General features: G+C 42.6%; 1 protein-coding gene across 1 annotated transcript; it reads right to left on the minus strand.

The window, feature by feature from the left end:
- Positions 1–706: 706 nt before the first annotated feature.
- Positions 707–18,287, minus strand: LOC130260669 (myosin-1B-like). The gene is made up of 39 exons (XM_056506285.1): positions 18,099–18,287; positions 16,401–16,641; positions 16,172–16,315; positions 15,924–16,080; positions 15,581–15,608; positions 15,368–15,482; positions 15,183–15,275; positions 14,080–14,143; positions 13,805–13,903; positions 13,602–13,705; positions 13,388–13,526; positions 12,625–12,743; positions 12,376–12,525; positions 11,509–11,679; positions 10,497–10,806; positions 10,321–10,400; positions 9,787–9,874; positions 9,576–9,693; positions 9,296–9,419; positions 9,080–9,216; positions 8,723–8,978; positions 7,525–7,767; positions 7,159–7,335; positions 6,928–7,073; positions 6,750–6,840; positions 6,272–6,661; positions 5,906–6,032; positions 5,692–5,810; positions 5,231–5,427; positions 4,723–4,906; positions 4,471–4,636; positions 4,174–4,298; positions 3,677–3,985; positions 2,739–2,942; positions 2,278–2,403; positions 2,013–2,183; positions 1,821–1,925; positions 1,583–1,678; positions 707–990 (listed from the first exon to the last, which is right to left on the minus strand). The coding sequence occupies exons 2-39, from the start codon at positions 16,602–16,604 to the stop codon at positions 835–837; spliced, it is 5,832 nt and encodes a 1,943-aa protein (XP_056362260.1). The 5' UTR covers positions 16,605–16,641; positions 18,099–18,287; the 3' UTR covers positions 707–834.
- Between the last annotated feature and the right edge of the window lie 163 nt (positions 18,288–18,450).

Raw genomic sequence — 18,450 nt, forward strand, 5'->3', positions numbered from 1 at the left:
TCAGACTTCTACGAAGCTGTTCAATTAAGTTCAATTTAATTTACAGCAGGAACATACTACATTAATATTGGTTATACTGTCTCACAGAGGGAGTAGGCACTGCAATATCCTCTTATGCAAATAATATGTCATTTGTTTTTCTTTGAAACCGATTGTTAACACCATATTCATTAAGTTATTAAAAAGGCTGTATGATCTTTAAATTTGCTCAGTTACAAGCCTCTCTCTAGAGCTATTGGCCTTCGCTTGCCTTGTTCTAAAGCAGCACATCAAGTCCTTGACTAAGTTCCTCCATAAGGACTCAAGACACATACAGATGTTTTCAGTACTACATACGGTTGCCCTTGGGGCAACTTGCCTCTAAATACCATTTGCCCTAGAGATAATGGGACCATCAATGAAAACCTCTGAGTACTGTATCAATGTACAAACATGACTCACAAAGGCAAAAATATTTTTCTATGCCAGGACCGAAAAGGTGCTTGTCCTGCCTTTGTCCTGATGCTCTCCCAATATGGAAATTAAATTAATCTTATTCCCTCCTTTGCAATGCAGTAAGGTGCAGTGGAGAAATACCAGAGGTGGGATAAGTAAAGCTCTACTGTTACACAAGGGTTAAAGTGAAATAAATATTCCATTTGAAAATGCCCCAAACATGTGTAACTGCAGAACTGAATTGTAATGACCAAAATAACTGATTCTGCTGTGCATGCGAAGAAATCTATGGTATTTATTCTCTACATATTGACATGGTTATGAGCAATTCAAGAAGGAAGTGACAGAGGGGACACATTTTGTGCAGCCCTCAGGTCACTTTGATTCCTCATGACATTCTCACTCTTCCTCTCCTATTTTCTTGCCATGAAACTCCCGGCTCTTGGCTCGGAGCTTGTTGACCTGTGACTCTGCAATGTCAGCCCGCTCCTCGGCTTCCTCCAGCTCGTGCTGGATCTTGCGGAACTTGGACAGGTTGACATTGGACAGCTCCTCCTGTGTGAGAAAAGGGAATCGGGTCAGGAACTCAGGGCAGAGGTTTCACTCCTGCTGCAAGTCAGTCTAGTGGGGCTGCAACTCTCCATCCCCTCCCACCACTGCTCACACATCAGCCTCACACAGAGCTCCTCATCCTCCCCTTTTCAGGACCCCACTGGGACAAGCTCCACCAGGACTGTGTCACACGTGAGGAGCAATTTTACCCCTTGGATTCATCATTTCTGTACCTACTCTCACACTACTTCCTGCCCAATTGTTGGTGTGACTTTTTGGGTTGAGAAGACCCTGAAGCCTTCTGCTGATGATTATTAGCAGAGATTTGGGAACTTGGCAGTGGGTGTAGCCCCGGGGTTTGTTTATTCTGGCCTCCTGTGTGAAACAGGCTGCAGAATTTCCCTTAATGAACCTCCCTGACTGCAGGGTGCCCAGAGCTCACCAAGGCCTCATGACACAATAACAAAACACTGTGACCAAGATGATTATGTCTCAGGAATTTCTTTCATACCCCTCTCCTGATATTCAGCCTCACTCAATGTGTGCCCTGCCCCAATGGAATGTGGCCTTTGCCCATTCTCCAAGCAATACTTACAGCCTCCTCAGCTTGTCTCTTGTAGGATTTCACTTTCATTTGCAGCTTGTCCACCAGATCCTGCAGCCTGAGAATATTCTTCCTGTCTTCCTCAGACTAGGGAGGTTGGCAAACAGGATAGAGAGTTAATTCATAGTCGTCCATCACACAAGGTTAACAGTTCCCCTTGGGGATGGTGTGTGCAAAATGTGACTCGCTGTGAGCAAACCCTGTCAGAGCAGGAGACCTCCTGCCTTACCTGGTAGGTCAGTTCCTTCACCCTCCGCTCGTACTTGCGCACACCCTTCACGGCTTCAGCGCTGCGCTTCTGCTCAGCATCAACCTCCCCTTCCAGCTCCCGCACCTGCAACGACAAGCCCATCCCTGCAGCTTCCCTGGCAATGTCTCTCCAAGGACACGCTCACTCAGGCACAGCCCCAGCCCTACCCACCCTGGCCTCCAGCTTCTGGATCTGCTTCTTCCCTCCCTTCAGTGCCAGCTGCTCGGCCTCTTCCAGACGGTGCTGCAGGTCCTTCACTGTCTGGTCCAGGTTCTTCTTCATCCTCTCCAGGTGGGCACTGGTGTCCTGCTCCTTCTTCAGCTCTTCTGCCATCATGGCCGCCTGGTCAGAGCAAAAGGTCAAAGCCATTTTAGGGCCGGAGATATTTTGGACAGAGTACATTCACCATCAGCAATGTCAGAAGCACCCAGCTCACATCTGTGATGGCCTTCTTGGCCTTCTCCTCAGCATTGCGGGCTTCCTGGATGGTATCCTCCATTTCACTCTGGATCTGGGCAATGTCTGTTTCCAGCTTCTTTTTGGTGTTGATCAAGCTGGTGTTCTGTTGAACAATAAAATTTTGTGCAGTTATTTCTAAAAGAGCAATTATTTAAGAAATTTGATGTTTCAATGTAAAGTAATCCTGTAAATATCTAATATCAGCATATTCCTGATATATCTTGTCATACACAGCTAGATAGCATAGAATTATTGAAATTTTAAGTAGTTTTTCTGACTGCTAATGCATTCCTACTCATTTTGCCGTAATGCATTTCTTTGTACAAGTGTAATAGTGCTGGTTCAGATAAAGAATTCTATTACAAGAGCTGATTTAGGAATTTACATGGATGACGATCTGTAAAGGAAGAAAATGGCCCATGAGATTTTGAATCTAACCTGAGTGTGGAGAAGCTGAACTCTCTCACTTGCATCCAGAAGCTCCTGCTCAGCCAGTTTCCTCGACCGCTCTGTCTGCTCCAGGGCTGCCCGGAGCTCCTCAACTTCAGCCTGCAGCAGGTTTGCTCTGCGCTCCACCATGGCCACCTGCTCCTTCAGGTCATCCTGTGTCCTGAGAGCATCATCCAAGTGTATCTGAGTGTCCTTTAAGAGAATAAAAAGAAATTACAAGGTGAAAAATAATGAGAAATTATACAACGACACAGCACTGTTGCGCAACGCAAATTGCCATCAGTCCAATAATTCTTATGGCAGTATAATATATATAATTATAGGTATATATTTTTATGTGGACTTATTGTTGGTCTATGCAAAGTATATTAGAAAAGTCTGCAGGAGATTGATTCATGGGGATTCATGACAGATGAAGAGTAAGGTCAACTCCCTGAATTTTAGGAGAGTGGAATTGAGTTGTTCAACAAATGCATGGATGGAACCCCCTTAAGAAACTCTCCTCAAAAATAAAGAAGCAAAAAAGAGTTAAGAACATTTTTTCTAGAGTGCAAGATCTCTCAATTCTTGTGTGTAATCAATCAGGGAAGGGAGCCAGGAGATCAGCATGGCTGAGCAAGGACCTTCAGATCAAACTGAAATGAAAGAAGGAAATGCATAAGATGGTAGAAAAAGCACCAAATGTCTTTGGAAGAATACAGAGATGCTGCCAGGATGTGTGGGGATAGAATTATGAAAGAAAGGGCAGAGCTGGAGCTGAATTCCTGTTTTATTACGTTTTTGTGTGGCCTCACATTGAGTATTGCATCCAGTACTGGGTTCTTCAAATAAGGAGAGTTATTAAAGAAACTGGAATGTACCTCGAGGACCGCAGCAAAGTACTGGACAAAGTAAACCCTTAAGTGCACATTCTTAATGTAACATACCTTGAGCACTGCCTGGGTGTTTCTCAGGTTCTTCTGTGCCTCTGCAGCCACACGGTTGGCATGGCTCAGCTGGATCTCCATTTCATTCAGGTCTCCCTCCATCTTCTTCTTCAGCCTCAGGGCTTCATTCCTGCTCCTGATCTCAGCATCCAGCGTGCTCTGCATGGACTCCACAATTCTGAGGTGATTTCTCTTCATCTGGTCAATCTCCTCATCTTTCTCTGCTATCTTTCTGTCAATCTCAGACTTCACTTGGTTGAGCTCAAGCTGCAGGCGCAAGATCTTCCCCTCTTCATGCTCCAGGGAGGCCTGGACAAGTGGACACAAACATTGATAAACATTGATAAACATTCTTCCTACATTCTTGGGAATTGCAAAATATTTCCAAAAATCTAAGCTCTCTGCACTCTCCAGCCAGAAGGGAGGGGAATCCAGGCCGTTTCAGCCCTATTTCCTCATTTGTTTACTGCAGACACCAGTGATTTGTGGTCATGTACCTCAGCTTCTTCCAGAGCAGCCTGGATTTCAGACTTTTCCTGCTCAATCTGCTTCTTGACTTTCTCCAGCTCATGAATTGCCTTTCCTCCCTCGGCAATCTGCTCTGTGAGGTCGGAAATCTCCTCTGCAAGGAAGGGTGAAAAGCAGCATGGTCAGGCACAGAGCTGAATGGAGAAAGGCTCTGCTGCATCAAGGGGCCACGCATGTTCTTATCCCTGCAGGCCCTGAGCCGTTAAGTGTGGCAGAGGGACAAGCTTGTGAGAAAGGGCAGTGAGGAGCAGAGGCCAGGGACTTACGCTGCAAGTTCTTGTTCTCCCGCTTCATTGTCTCCAGGTGGTCCAAGGACTCCTCATAGGCATTCTTCATCTTGAACAGCTCCGTGCTGAGAGAGCGCGACTCCTTCTGGGAGGCCTCCAGCTCAGCCTGCGTTTCCTCATACTTCTGCTTCCATTCTGCCAGGATCTGCAGAGAAAGGGGCTGTGAGTAGGGCTGTGGCCATCACGGGGCCATGCTCTGGCCAGGAGTGCTGGTGCTGGAGGCCAAAAGACCTTGTCAAAGTTCTTCTGCTTCTTATCCAGAGCAGCGCAGGCAGCATTGGATCTCTCCACATCAATCATCAGGTCCTCCACTTCATTCTGCAGCCTTTGCTTTGTCTTTTCCAGGGAGGCACATTTGGCATTGACAGCCTCAACATGTTCCTCTGCATCCTGTAGACGCTGGGCCAGCTTCTTCCTGGGAGGAGAGAGGCACAGTTCCATATTAGAGCTTGGAAGAGCATCAGTTCTATACAGTCATGAGAGGGCAGTTTGATACTTTTAAGCCAAGTACTTTTCTTACAGATACAAAATTACATTCCTGTAAACTATCACCTATGGAGGATTAGGCTTTTCTTAGCACTTTTAAAGCCAGTATTTTCCCTTCTAATCTACACTTTTTCTCTCCATCCATCTCTCCCCTTTTTTTACATTCTTGTCTTAACCCTTTCTCGGAGATTCCAATTTCCCTAGATCAATTTCAGTCTTCTGCCATCGTTTGCCATCCTCGTTCCCCACGTACTTGGCCTCCTCGAGCTCCTCCGTGCGCTGAATCGCGTCCGTCTCGTATTTGGTTCTCCACTGGGCCACTTCACTGTTGGCCTTGGACAGGGCTCGCTGCAGCTCCCCCTTGGCCTCCTGCTCCTCCTCATATTGTTCCCGGAGCAAGTCACAGTCGTGGCGAGCGGACTGCAGGGCGTGGGCCAGGGCATTCTTGGCCTAGAGAGCGGAGTTGGGTCAATAAATGGTAATATCCCAGGAAATCTCTTCCAATGAATTAATCTCACACTAAAACATGAGTGCTGGAAGAGTGTTTGTAATAAAGGACAGCTGTAAGCCTGGAGGACAAGATCCATTAATCAAACTTGTTGCAGAAACAAAGCCGTCCCCCAGGATGGCTTGTGCTAAGCAGATCCTGTCTCCACTAGGCAGTGTGAAGTTACAAGTGTTGTCAGTTGCCAGTGGTAAGAAATTAGGAATAACCTTAATTTCTTCCTCCAGATGCCTCTTGAGTTCCTCAATCTGTTGTGTGAAAGCCTGTTTGCCTCTTGACAGCTGAGAAATCAGAGCATCTTTTTCATCTACCTGGCGTGAAAATTCACCTGGGGAAGAACGAAATAAGAACACATTCAAATTGTCCTTTATGACCCAAACTAGCTGGTTTAGATCCATGGCCAAACATATGGGTCTCTCTCACCTGCTTCTGTCTGCAGACGAGCTCTTTGAGTATTGAGGTCGTTGATCATGCGCTGATGCTCTTCTTCCTTGGTCTTAATCTCGCTCAGCTGGTCTTCCAGTGTGCGGCACATCTTCTCCAGGTTGGCCTGGGGAGATCACAGGGAATGAAAGAAGATTAGGAGCTAGAGGCTTTCCCATTCTAAACAGCAGGATTCTAACCAGAAAAATGTGAACGGACTTGCAAGTTATAGACTGTTGCTTGAAGTTAGAAGGTTAGGAACAAGTTCCATAGAGAGACAGTGAGTTGGACAGTAACCTATCCATAATTTTAAAGGATAGACTTCAACATTATTTATTTTCATGTTGTTTCCATGTTTTTCCATACCTTGGCTTTGGAGACAGACTCCATATTGCTGGCCAAGTCATCAATCTCCATCTTCATCTCACTCTTCTCCTTCTCTAGCTTCTGCTTCACACGTTGCAGGTTGTCGATCTGCTCCCCCAGCTCAGCTGTGCTGTCCGCGTGCTTCTTGCGCAGGGCGGCAGCCGTGGCTTCGTGCTGCAGCGTGGCCTCTTCCAGGTCACGGCGCATCTTCTGGAATTCTGCCTCACGCTTCTTGTTCATCTCGATCTGAGCTGCTGTGGCACCTCCTGCTTCTTCCAGGCGCTCACTGATCGCCTCCAGCTCCCTGGACAGGTCAGCCCGATGCTTCTCTGCTTTAGCGCGAGAGGTTCGCTCTGCCTCAATTTCCTCCTCCAGCTCCTCAATACGGGCCTGCAGAACAGCAGGGACCCCTCACACCTGTGCCCTCCTCCTGCCTGAGCTGAGCCTGAGCAAGGCAGGGGAAGGAACAGACACTTGCCTGCAGCTCCTTGATCTTCTTCTGAAATTGCATGCCCAGGGCTTGTTCATCCTCGATCTTGCTCTGGATCTGGCTGATTTCAAAGTCTTTCCTTTGGGCCAAATGAAGTGTGTTAAATCTCAAAGAAAAAATGCAAGTACTGCAGCCCAGCACTCAGGTACCCCAGAGCCACACTTACTTCTTCAGTTTCTCATCCAGCTGCTGCTTATCATTCTCCAAATCCATGATGCTGTCCTGGGCCAGCTTCAGGTCTCCTTCCAGTTTCCTCTTAGCTCTCTCCAGGTCCATGCGCAGTTTCTTCTCTTGCTCCAGGGACCCTTCCAGCTAAACACAACAAAACCATCAGTGCTCTACCAGCAATGCTGGACTCTATACCTGTCCTGTTCCTGTTCTATGTCTGTGTGCTTACATCATCCACTTGCTGTTCCAGCTTGGTCTTGGCTTTGGTCAGAGTATTGACTTTGTCCTCCTCTGCCTGCAGGTCATCCAGGGTCTGCTGATGGGCCTCTTGGAGGGCTTTCTTCTCTTTTGTCAGCTTCACAATGGTCTCATCCAGGGCTGCCATCTCCTCGGTCAGGTTTTTCACCTACAAATATAAGCATGTTTAAAATTTGGAAGGAAGCATTTTCACTGGTTTTGTGTTTCATTTATCACTTGGATTCTCAGAGAAGACCAGCTCAAGATTTTCTGAAGCCAGCATGTCTTTTAGTAAGTTGCCTCTTACTCTGAGAGTTTGTAATGTCCTGACCCTTTATATGACTGCCAATGCATGTACCTTGTTTTCGGTGGCATGTTTTTCCTTCTCCACCTTGGCCAGTGTTAGCTCAAGGTCATCAATATCTTTCTTCAGCTCTGAACATTCATCCTCCAGTTTCCTCTTCTTGGCTGTCAGCTCAGCATTAATTTCCTCTTCATCCTCAGCCCTTTCAGTCACCTCCTTGACTTTGGCTTCCAGCTGGATTTTGGTTTTGATGAGCTGGTCACACCTTTCCTCAGCATCAGCCAAAGCATCAGCTTCCTGGTGGGAAAATACAGGAAGTATTATTTAATACTGAAGGAACTGATGTCAGTTGGTAATACTTTCAGAATTTGGGGGAAAAAACACGCTGTGAAATTACATTACAAACTACAAAGCTAGAATAAGTTTTTAGTGAGTTTTCTTCCTGTTGGCCTTTTTGCATTATCAATACATCTGTGTTTAGCTACATTTCATTTCACCCTATTTATTTTGAGTATATCAGAAAGTCACTTAGATTTAATCGGTATTTTCCTTTTCTCCTTTAGGATGTGATTGTATATTATTATGTACTAAATTCAAATTTATGTGGAAGTGTTGAGAAATGTAAATAACTATACCACCAAGGAAATATTTGAAATTCACATTAGTAGCTTTATAGTCAGCCGATGCTGCCAGTTGACAATAGAATAAGATGCATCTTTCCCTGAAATAGATATTTCAACTCAAGGGTATTGCCAAAATGTTTTTTATGGTTCTGGGAAGCCAAAAGACATTGGAGACAGACATATGGAGATGATGCCTGTGTTTTAAGTTTTAATGGCAATCTTTCTTCTGGGAGTAGTAGGTACAGGAGGTACTATAACGAATGGTAATCAGCTCTTCATTTTGACTACTGAGTTAAGGCAGAGTAGTAGGTAAAACTACTGTCTCTGCACCACTAGATACACTACAGTGACTACAATAGGATTTCTATCTCAAATAATGTCTCTCTTATGAACTCACATGGACAAATGTAGGTATGAAGACTAAAAACTAATACTTTTTAGACTCTACCTCACAATAATAGGATGGAGTGAAGAAAGAATGTGGCCAAAATTTTACCTTTAGTTTTATTAAGCCTTGGTATTAGGCTTAAAGTATTTTAGAAAGCTTAATATGTTGTTTGAGAGTCCTGTATTAGGAAGGAAGAGTTAGATTTTATTTACTCATAAAAGTATAGAAAAATGTTACTCACAGCCTGCACTTGGAGCTGCAGGTCATTTTTCTCCTGCACCAGTTTCACCATTTTCTCCTCCAGCTCCTTCCGCTTTGCTTCGGCCTTCGCAAGCTCTTCCTTGGTTTTCTCAAACTCTTCCTTCATGTTGGCCATCTCCTTCTCAGACTCTGCACTCTTCAGCAAGGGCTTGATCTTGAAGAACAGCTTCATCCATGGCCAGTGTTTAACATTCATGAATGCACGAATGTTGTACTGGATACAGAAGATGGATTCCCTGAGAAAGAATTAAAATGTACAATGTGTATTCTCAGTCTGATGAGTGTCAACAATTTCCCCCAAGTAGAGTGACTTTAACTGAAGAAGAGGAAGGTGTACCTCCTCTCCACCATTCTCTGGTACTCCACTCTCATCAGGAATCCCCTGCACCTGGCCTGGGTGCGGGTGATGAGCTGTGCCAGCTTCTCATCTCTCATCTCCTCCAGGAGCCCTATCAGCCCAGCTTTGAAGAACACCTTGAGAGAGGCAATGTAGCACCACATCACTGTCAGGTAGAGCAAAGCCCAGGGACACAGGGAATGGGGGCATTTGTACCTTGGTGTGTCCAAATCTGTACTGGGTGTGGTCCACATCGATTGACCCAAGGAGCTTCTCAGAAGCCTTCTTGCTATCGATGAACTGTCCCTCAGGAATGGCACTGGCATTAAGCACCTTGTATCTGTGGAATTAGAGGAAGATAAGACTATTTTTTCCAACCAACACACAGTAGCCACTAAACCCCACCAGCTCTTATTAAAACTAGAACACAGCTAAAATGGACCCATGAATGAACAAACGTTGCTTTTAATGATGCTGACAAGCACAGGGCTCTCACCTCTGTTTGAAGTCAGCATAGAGGACTCTGCTGGGGAATCCCTTCCTGCAAATCCTGATCCCTTCCAGCACGCCGTTACAGCGCAGCTGGTGCAGCACCAGCTCGTGCTCCATGGCACCTGGCAATGCAGAGCACAAATGAATGGCACAGGTTGCAGTGCAGAGGGGAATGGATGTATCAGAGCAAGGATCTTTCTGCTTGAGCATCTTACCAGGTGTTTTAGTCTCATTGGGGATGATACAGCGCACAAAATGGGGGTGAGTGCTCCGCAGATTGGTCATCAGCTTATTCAGATTCTCCTGTGGGATCAAGTACAGTAGCTTAGATTAAAGAAATTTACTTTTGTACCTAGATGCCAAGGAATGAGTATAATAAATCTTAGGAGAAAGAAGCTTTCAAATTCAAAGTTTAGATTTAGTAAAACCTTCTACACACTTTTTAATGAAAAGTATTCTCATTAAGAAAAATGTTTAAAATTCTTCACCTTATTTTGGAGAAAGTAAAAGAACATGACAGATTATGAAAAATATTTTTCACAAAAAATGTGAGTGGCCATTTATAAGAAATTCAGAAAGCCAAATGAAGACTGAAACCTTGAATGTGAACAGAAAATCACTACAAAAAACAATTCAAACTTAGTATTGCTTCTTTAGAAAACCAATGCCAAAATACAAGCCTGAGTATATTTAGCTCCGTTTTGACACTATGTTCATGTCACTTTATAGAAAATGAATCCATACTTTACCCGGAAAAGAGCTGAAACAGTCTGGAAAGAAGACCCCTTCTTCTTGCCTCCCTTCTTGCCACCACCACCACCACCAGCCTCTTTAAAAAAAAAAAAAAAAAAGTTTTTCAATTATTATTTTTTTTTTTTCATCTTTACATATCCCAAATGTTGAAAATAAAATTTAGAAAAATAACCTGCTTCTGCTCCACCATAAGAAGCAAAGAGTAAAGCGAGGGTCTTCACAGATGATTTCTGGTACAGCCCAATGACAGTTTCATTCAGAGGGTCCTTGTTCTTCTCCAGCCAGCCAGTGATGTTGTAGTCCACTGTGCCAGCGTAGTGCACCAGGGAGAAGTGAGCCTCAGCCTTGCCTTTGCCAGGCTTGGGCTTCTGGAAGTTGTTGGACTTGCCCAGGTGCTGGTCATAGAGCTTGTTCTTGAAAGAGGTGTCAGTTGCCTTGGGGAACATGCACTCCTCTTCCAGGATGGAGAAGATGCCCATGGGCTGGAAGACAGTTCAATAAACAAGAGAGAATGCCTGTAGAGTATACAATTATGGCTTGGTCTCAAAGGGAGTGTAGTAAAAGACAGGAAGGTGAAAAACAAACTTTGCAATATAGAAAATTTATTTCTAAAAAGTGAGTTTAACAGATTCACCTGCTTGATTTACACTTTGGCATTGTGATTCAGGAATGTTACCTATGCCAAAGACCATGTTGAAGTTCATTAGGAGAAAGCATATATTTAAAAGTATTTTTCACAAATGTGTCCCTTGCTTATTTACTTCTGTTTTTGAATTTTCAATCAGTGCCCTAAATTGTATGGAGCTACAAGAAACTTCCGTTTCTTCCTCTCAGAGGTCAGCCATTGTACTTGCTGTGCTGTGAACCATACAGAAAAAATGTGTTTTCCAGATAACTTTGTTCCAGAACCCTAAAAAATGTTTTAATTTTAATTTAGGAACTGCCCTGTGTTTTTGAAGATAATATCCTTTATCCAAGCATGGAGATACCTTCCATGCAGAGAATGTGTGAGAATTACTTCTATAATTTTCTGTGCACTTCATAATATCTATAATGCAATATCTATAATCAGCAAAATAGGTCAAGATGTATTTCTACAATTAAAACTAAATACAAGAATCTAATAATGGGAAATTGAAAAAATTGGGTTCTTGAATGGAAGACATCTTGAAATAAAAACATACCTTCTCAATGAGCTCAATGCAGGCAGCCAGGTCCATGCCAAAGTCAATGAACTCCCATTCAATTCCCTCCTTCTTGTACTCCTCCTGCTCCAGCACAAACATGTGGTGGTTGAAGAACTGTTGCAGTTTCTCATTGGTGAAGTTGATGCACAGCTGCTCCAGGCTGTTGAACTGCTCAGTGGAAGAAAAACACAACCAACCCTCATTAATATGTCCAGTTCTTCATCTTCTCCTTTCACCCTTTATAAATCTCCACAGTTAAAACACTGTATTACCAGGACCACACCATATCAGAACCTATATGTAGCTCCAGAAAGAAATACCTACATATTGAAAATGAGGAATTTTTTTTAGCAAATTTTTGTAGTGAATCTCCTAAAATTAATAAAATACTTTGGCATTTTTTTTATTCAGCAAATAGCTGAGTGTATGCTCTTGTCTCCAAATTTAAAACCCTTGATACCTCTGATTAAACACATAACTATTCATTCCTTGGTTCTTTAAACAATTTGAACATCTTTAACTCATTACATATTTGCCAAGAAATCTCCTAATTCTGCCCCAGAAGCTCTTTTATAAATTTATTGGAATTATTTTGGGTTCTTTAATCCTTAACATTAACCTCAAACAATTGCAATAATACAACATATAAAATTCTATTTGCTCCTTCTGCACAAACAACATGATTCTGTGCTTGTACTGATGGAGCTTTGGAGGATTTTGTTTCCTGCTATAAAAGAAAATTACTGGGGTTTTTTTCTGCATAAAATCGCAAATTACTAGAATTTTAAATCTTTAGAGGAATATTATTTCTCTGATATAACAGTCCTTCCCTTCAAGAGCAGCCCTCAAACCTGAAATCCTTACATCAAAGATCTCAAAGCCAGCAATGTCCAGGACACCAATGAAGTACTGCCTGGGCTGCTTCGTGTCCAGCTGCTCGTTGATGCGAACAACCATCCACAGGAACATCTTCTCATACACAGCCTTTGCCAGGGCACCCACTGAATTGTACACCTAAACCAAAGAAGAGTGGAGTAGAAGAAGTGCAATATCCAGAGCAAATAGTAAGTGATTCAAGTCAGAGGTTCCCAGTCACCAACTGGTTGTTGTTACCTGCTGCACAGTTTGGCCCTTGGTCACGTATTCATTCCCCACCTTCACTCGGGGGTAGCAGAGGGCCTTGAGCAGGTCTGCTGAGTTCAGACCCATCAGGTAGGCAGCCTTGTCAGCAACTAGGATACAAGGACAAGGAGATAGAAAAATTAAGACTAGCAAGACCTGCAGCACTTTGAGTGAGGAACCCTTTCCAAAACAGCTGCAGTATTTAATGTTCTTGTGATCAAATTTTGCTTAATGAATCTCAGAGGAACCGTGATATAATTATTCAAATGAATTATCTTTGCATTGACTATTTTACAGAGCAGTACATTTAAAGGCTATATGTGTCTTTAAAAATCTTAACAGAAACATCTAGAAACAATGTATTTATTAAAAATTTATTCTGGAATTCATGACTAATTTTCCCCTAAAAATCATTTATGAAGTAGAAGTTCTATAACTGAATATAATGTCTTTATTTTCTTTAACGATTAAGCAGAAACAATTAAAAAAAAAAAATTCTGTTCCTTCTCAGTGTGTCTAAGCACACTGAGTAAGTTATGCTAATTTAGAATGGTAGTTCAGAAGAGATTTTTGGACACATGCATTTCATATTGCAGATAATGATATGCAGCAATTGAAGAAAGAGTGTATTGTGGAAGGCAGTTTCAAACATATGTACCATCTCACCTAAACACATTTCTACTCTGTCTTCCAAATACTGAATTAATATCGCCACTTCTATTTCTAACTGGTCAGCCAAAGATTTTGCTGGTACCTTCGGTGCCATCAGGCTCTGCCTGCTCCTCACGCTGCTTCTGCTTGAACTTCAGGTTCCCGTAGTGCATGACAGCCCCTGTCAGCTTGTAGATGGCTGTTTTCTCATCAGCACTGAAGCCCAGGATGTCAATGGCACTCTGCAATAGGAACAGTAAAATGAAAGCTTTGCCTGGGAGATGACAGTAGTTACAATACTCTGAATTGCTACTTACATCTGTAGCCATCAGCTCCTCCTGGTCGTTAATGCTGGCGACAGTGATCTCGCCTTGACTCACAAATTGGTAGTCATATGGGTTGGTGGTGATGAGGAGCATGTCTGAAAAGAAGATGGGTCATGTAGGCTTAGTTTAGTCAAGGCAGTAGTAGTGTGAGCTGATATTTAGCAATCTTCCTCCAAGTTAGTAATTCTTCCTACCAATTAGCTCTGGCTTCTTATTGGACATGATCTGATAAAAGATGTGGTAGCTCCTTTCCGCCTTGAGCTGGAAAGTAACTCTGGACTTCTCCAGCAGATCTGGAGGGAAAATTTAGTTAGAAATAAGAAGAAACGGCGGGGGGAAAAAAAAAGTAAAGAGAAGATGGAAGATGGGAAGAAAACAGGGAAGACACTATAGATGGTGGGGTGAAAATATGCTGCATGGATAAATGGCAGAATGGACAGATTGTAAACTGCTCAGGAGAGTGTCTTACATGTTTCAATATCTGCAGAAGCCAGTTTTCCTGTGGCACCAAAATGGATTCTGATGAATTTGCCCTTTAAAGGAATAAAAGTGTTTTAAGATTTACAGCATAAAAAGTATGTCTGAAATGAAGAATTTTCTCATTTATTCCATTGGGCACAAGATTTCTGCCTAGAGACATTTTCTTAAAATCACCTGTATTTCCATTACTAACATAAAATTGTCTTTTTCATTTTTGACTATGAAAATAATCAGCAGTGGCACAACTGTATTTTATGTATGCTGTGTGTACAAATGTGAAGGAATGTGTGAAATTCATTAGGCAAATTATACTAACTATATTCTGCACACAGAGAGAATTTACCTTAATGATGCAGAAATAGCAATTTAAGTAGTTCAGCTGCTTAAATCTGAATTGTGATCTAATAAACAATTTCACTTCTGATTAATTAAATCTGAAATACAGCAAATATATTATTCATCTCTTCCCCTTCCTTCCTTCCTTCCTTCCTTCCTTCCTTCCTTCCTTCCTTCCTTCCTTCCTTCCTTCCTTCCTTCTTTCCTTCCTTCCTTCCTTCCTTCCTCCCTCCCTCCCTTTTTCTTCTTTTCTTTTCTTTTCTTTTCTTTTCTTTTCTTTTCTTTTCTTTTCTTTTCTTTTCTTTTCTTTTCTTTTCTTTTCTTTTCTTTTCTTTTCTTTTCTTTTCTTTTCTTTTCTTTTCTTTTCTTTTCTTTTCTTTTCTTTTCTTTTCTTTTCTTTTCTTTTCTTTTCTTTTCCTCTTTTCCTAACCTCATTCCTTTTTTCCCGCAACTCTTTCTGTCTCTTAGAAAATTAACAGAAATATAAGTAAAAATAGACAAAGCTATTTTTAACATGACAATATGTTCTAGGATAAATGCCATATGACCTGATATTTTAATTTGCATGTTAATGTAAAACAGATATAGTTCCTTGTGTTTTGAAATCTGGAGAATGATCTTTAGGAAAAGTGGCAAAGCCATGCCAAAATAATTCAGTTTTACTCTTGAAAACATGATGGCTGAACAACAGAAAAGAATGACTGACATAAACTCCTCTTTACTATGTTACAGGAATGATTTTGTTAAGCAACTCACAAAGCGTGAGGAGTTGTCGTTCCTCACGGTCTTGGCGTTTCCAAAGGCCTCCAGCAGTGGGTTGGCACTGATGATTTGATCCTCAAGCGTTCCCTGCAGGGAGACAATTATTGCTAGTTATCCTTTCCAAACATCCTGACAGCAACAGTTGAAAGCATTGATCCACCATTTGTCTACTCACTCACCTGCATTTTGCCCGACGTCTGCTCCTCTTTCTTCTTGTCCCCACTGGCTGCAATTGTTGCAAAGTACTGGATGACACGCTTTGTGTTCACAGTCTTCCCGGCCCCGGATTCTCCGCTGCCAAAGGCAAGAGAGAAGCAGAGGGTGCGTGGTCAGGCAGGAGGTGCCCTGGCACCGGGCAGCCCCGCAGGGACCCGCGCAGGGGGTGTACGTACGTGATCAGGATGGACTGGTTCTCCCGATCTGTGAACAAGGCAGAAATACAGCACTTAAAACTCAATGAACAGCAGAGAAAGAATGAAACATAGTCAGGTAAGTTTAATGTTTTGCCTGATAAAGTCAGCTTGATTTAAACAAACAAACCTCCAAAGCACATCACTGAGTGCAGAGGTGTCTTTCATTTAAAGCAGTAGAAAAAATGCTATGAAGATAGTAAACCCCACAATAGATGCATGTGTTAGAACCAAGAAAGCTTTGAAAAAAGTCTTTTGCTGAGACAGAGTAACTCCTCAGAGAATGTAATGGTCCAATGCCTCTGAGGCAGACAGAGGCACTCACCAGTCAGCATGAACTGATAGGCGTTGTCAGAGATGGAGAAGATGTGTGGAGGGGCCTCCTGGCGCTTCTTGCCTCGGTAGGCCAACACCACCTCGGGGTTGTACACCGGCAGCCACTTGTAGGGGTTGACAGTGACGCAGAAGAGACCCGAGTAGGTCTGTGAGGAAGGGACACAGCATGTTGGCTTCCCCTGAGCCTGGCCCAGCAGCTCCTGAGGCTGCCCAAAGGAAGCTGCTGCTGCCACTTACGTAGATCATCCAGGCTGCGTAACGCTCTTTGAGGTTGTACAGCACAGCGGGTTCGTGGAGGTGGGTCATCATGGCCATGTCCTCGATTTTGTCATACTTGGGAGGGTTCATGGAGAAGATTTGATCTTCCTTCACGGTCAGGGTCTGTCAGAGGAATAAGGACACACATCTCAGCTAAGAATCCAGAGTGGGGATCAAATGTTTTCCTTCAGCCTTGTTTTTGACTCACCTCTCCCCCTTCAGTCTTGACAGTGACTTTTCCTGATTCCCTGCTCGTGATTGTCCCTTTCACAAATGATTCCTTTGCATGTACCACAAAGACGGATGATTTGGCATCAAAAGGTTTGTTCTGGGCTGCAATTCTCTCCTTTTCCGATTTTCGGAGGTAAGGAGCCGCCTCCCCAAAAACAGCCATCTCCGCGTCCGTAGACATGGCTGCACGTTATGGAGGGCCTTGTCAGCAGAGAACACTGTGGAAGAGCAGATATGTTGATCAAATTTGCAAAAAAAGTAAATACTTGCTAGGAGAAGAAAAGAAAAACTGGAATAATAATTAATATAGCTATTAATATTTTAATATTAATACTGCTTGTAGCCTTTTGGAAGGAATTGTGAATTTTTGCATTTGTGCAGATCAATATTTATGGGAAACATCAAAATTATATTTTGGGAGATTTGGACTGAAATCACATTTAAATAATCTACAGACACTTAGAATTCAACTATTCAGGCACTGTACTGTGGAACCTCAAAAAGAACCTCAAAAATTATTTCAACTGCTTAGGCAGTTAAAATTAAAATTAATTTGGAATTATTATAACAGTCTTCCCTCACAACTGATAGTTTTTCATAAAGCTCTGAATTTTCATATTCCACTGTCTGAACTGCAAACTGAAAACTCAACTTCTTAATGGTTCAGAACTTTTTTATAATTGTATTAATAATACCATTTTCTCTAATTTTATTAGCTGCTTTAATCCAGGCATAAAGTGCAAAGTGACTGTTAAAAGAAGATTAGTGTTGTTCAAACCACATTGAGCTCCTTTTCTAGTACTTTCTTTTGCTTTTTAAAAATTAGTAGAATTTTAGAGAAAAACAAAGTTCAAAGATTTAAAGCTCTAATAAAGCACTTAAAAATAAGGAACTGTAAAGCCTGTATTAATTTCTATGAAATATTTTTTTCTTCCTCCTGTCCTGAGGAAAAAAATTCCAAACATTGGGCAGCTTAGGAAAACACTTAAATATCTCTTTCTGTATAGAGTTAGGTACCTGATATTAATACAATATTTAATCTTGTGTTTAGTTGTACTGAAATGAGAAAATGTAACATATTTCTTCATTTATCTCTGGAGGAACAGGTAGTGGCTTCCAGAGGATGGGAGCTGCATCTTCCTTTTCTTGTGAGGTAGAGAACAAGCAGTGTAGGGAACAAAGGGCAGCACTGCCCTTTACAGAAGTGACAATCAGAGCTTGGTTTCTTATATTACAGCTCTTTCTAGTCTTACTGCTTTAGTGACTCCATGGAAAATTTTGGACAAAATATCACATTAATTTACATATTCTGAGACAAAATGCTGAATTTTGCAGTTTTCCTACTGTATTCTCAGTTCAGTTACACAGCTACAACAGCAGTGATGGGAAGGCACATCTCACTCCCTGTTAGGTGAGTTAAGCAGAAGTGAGGAATGTCCCCATTCGGATTTTTTGCCTGTCATGAATAGTCAGAGACTTCAAACAGAGCTCCTTAAAGAATGGTTTACATGACTTTATGAGATCCCTTACAACCTGGACTGTTTCAATTATTCACTTGAAAATCTTACCAGCCTTCAGCACCCCAGCACCTTATATACCATTCACTCAGCTGTACAGACACCCCACCCCAAAGGATCTGTCTCTGCCCCTAAGAATTAGTAAATCAGCATCTTACCTCTTGTGACACCAGTTGTGTGGCTTGTGGGCTGGCAGCTGGTCAGAACTGTAAAACAGAAATGGCAGTTCCCAAATTGCTGCTGCACAGAAATCAAAAGTGAAAATATGCAGGTGCCTTGAAAACAGATTTATAATGGAGTTCCCTCCTGGACAGGAGCACGGGAGGCAGCAGGAATGTGGTGGCACATGAGGCTGCCATCCCCTTCCTGCCAGCCTGCAGACCCATCCTCTTACCTTGGAGCTTTCTGTGGAGCCAGGGCAGACGTGGTGCAGGGACGTTTTATACGATCTCGCCTGCAGATGCTACAGATGCCTACTCTTTCTTCGGTCAAAAATATTTTGGCAAACCC

The sequence above is a fragment of the Oenanthe melanoleuca genome, chromosome 18 (assembly GCF_029582105.1).
Source record: "Oenanthe melanoleuca isolate GR-GAL-2019-014 chromosome 18, OMel1.0, whole genome shotgun sequence".
NCBI lineage: Eukaryota > Metazoa > Chordata > Aves > Passeriformes > Muscicapidae > Oenanthe > Oenanthe melanoleuca.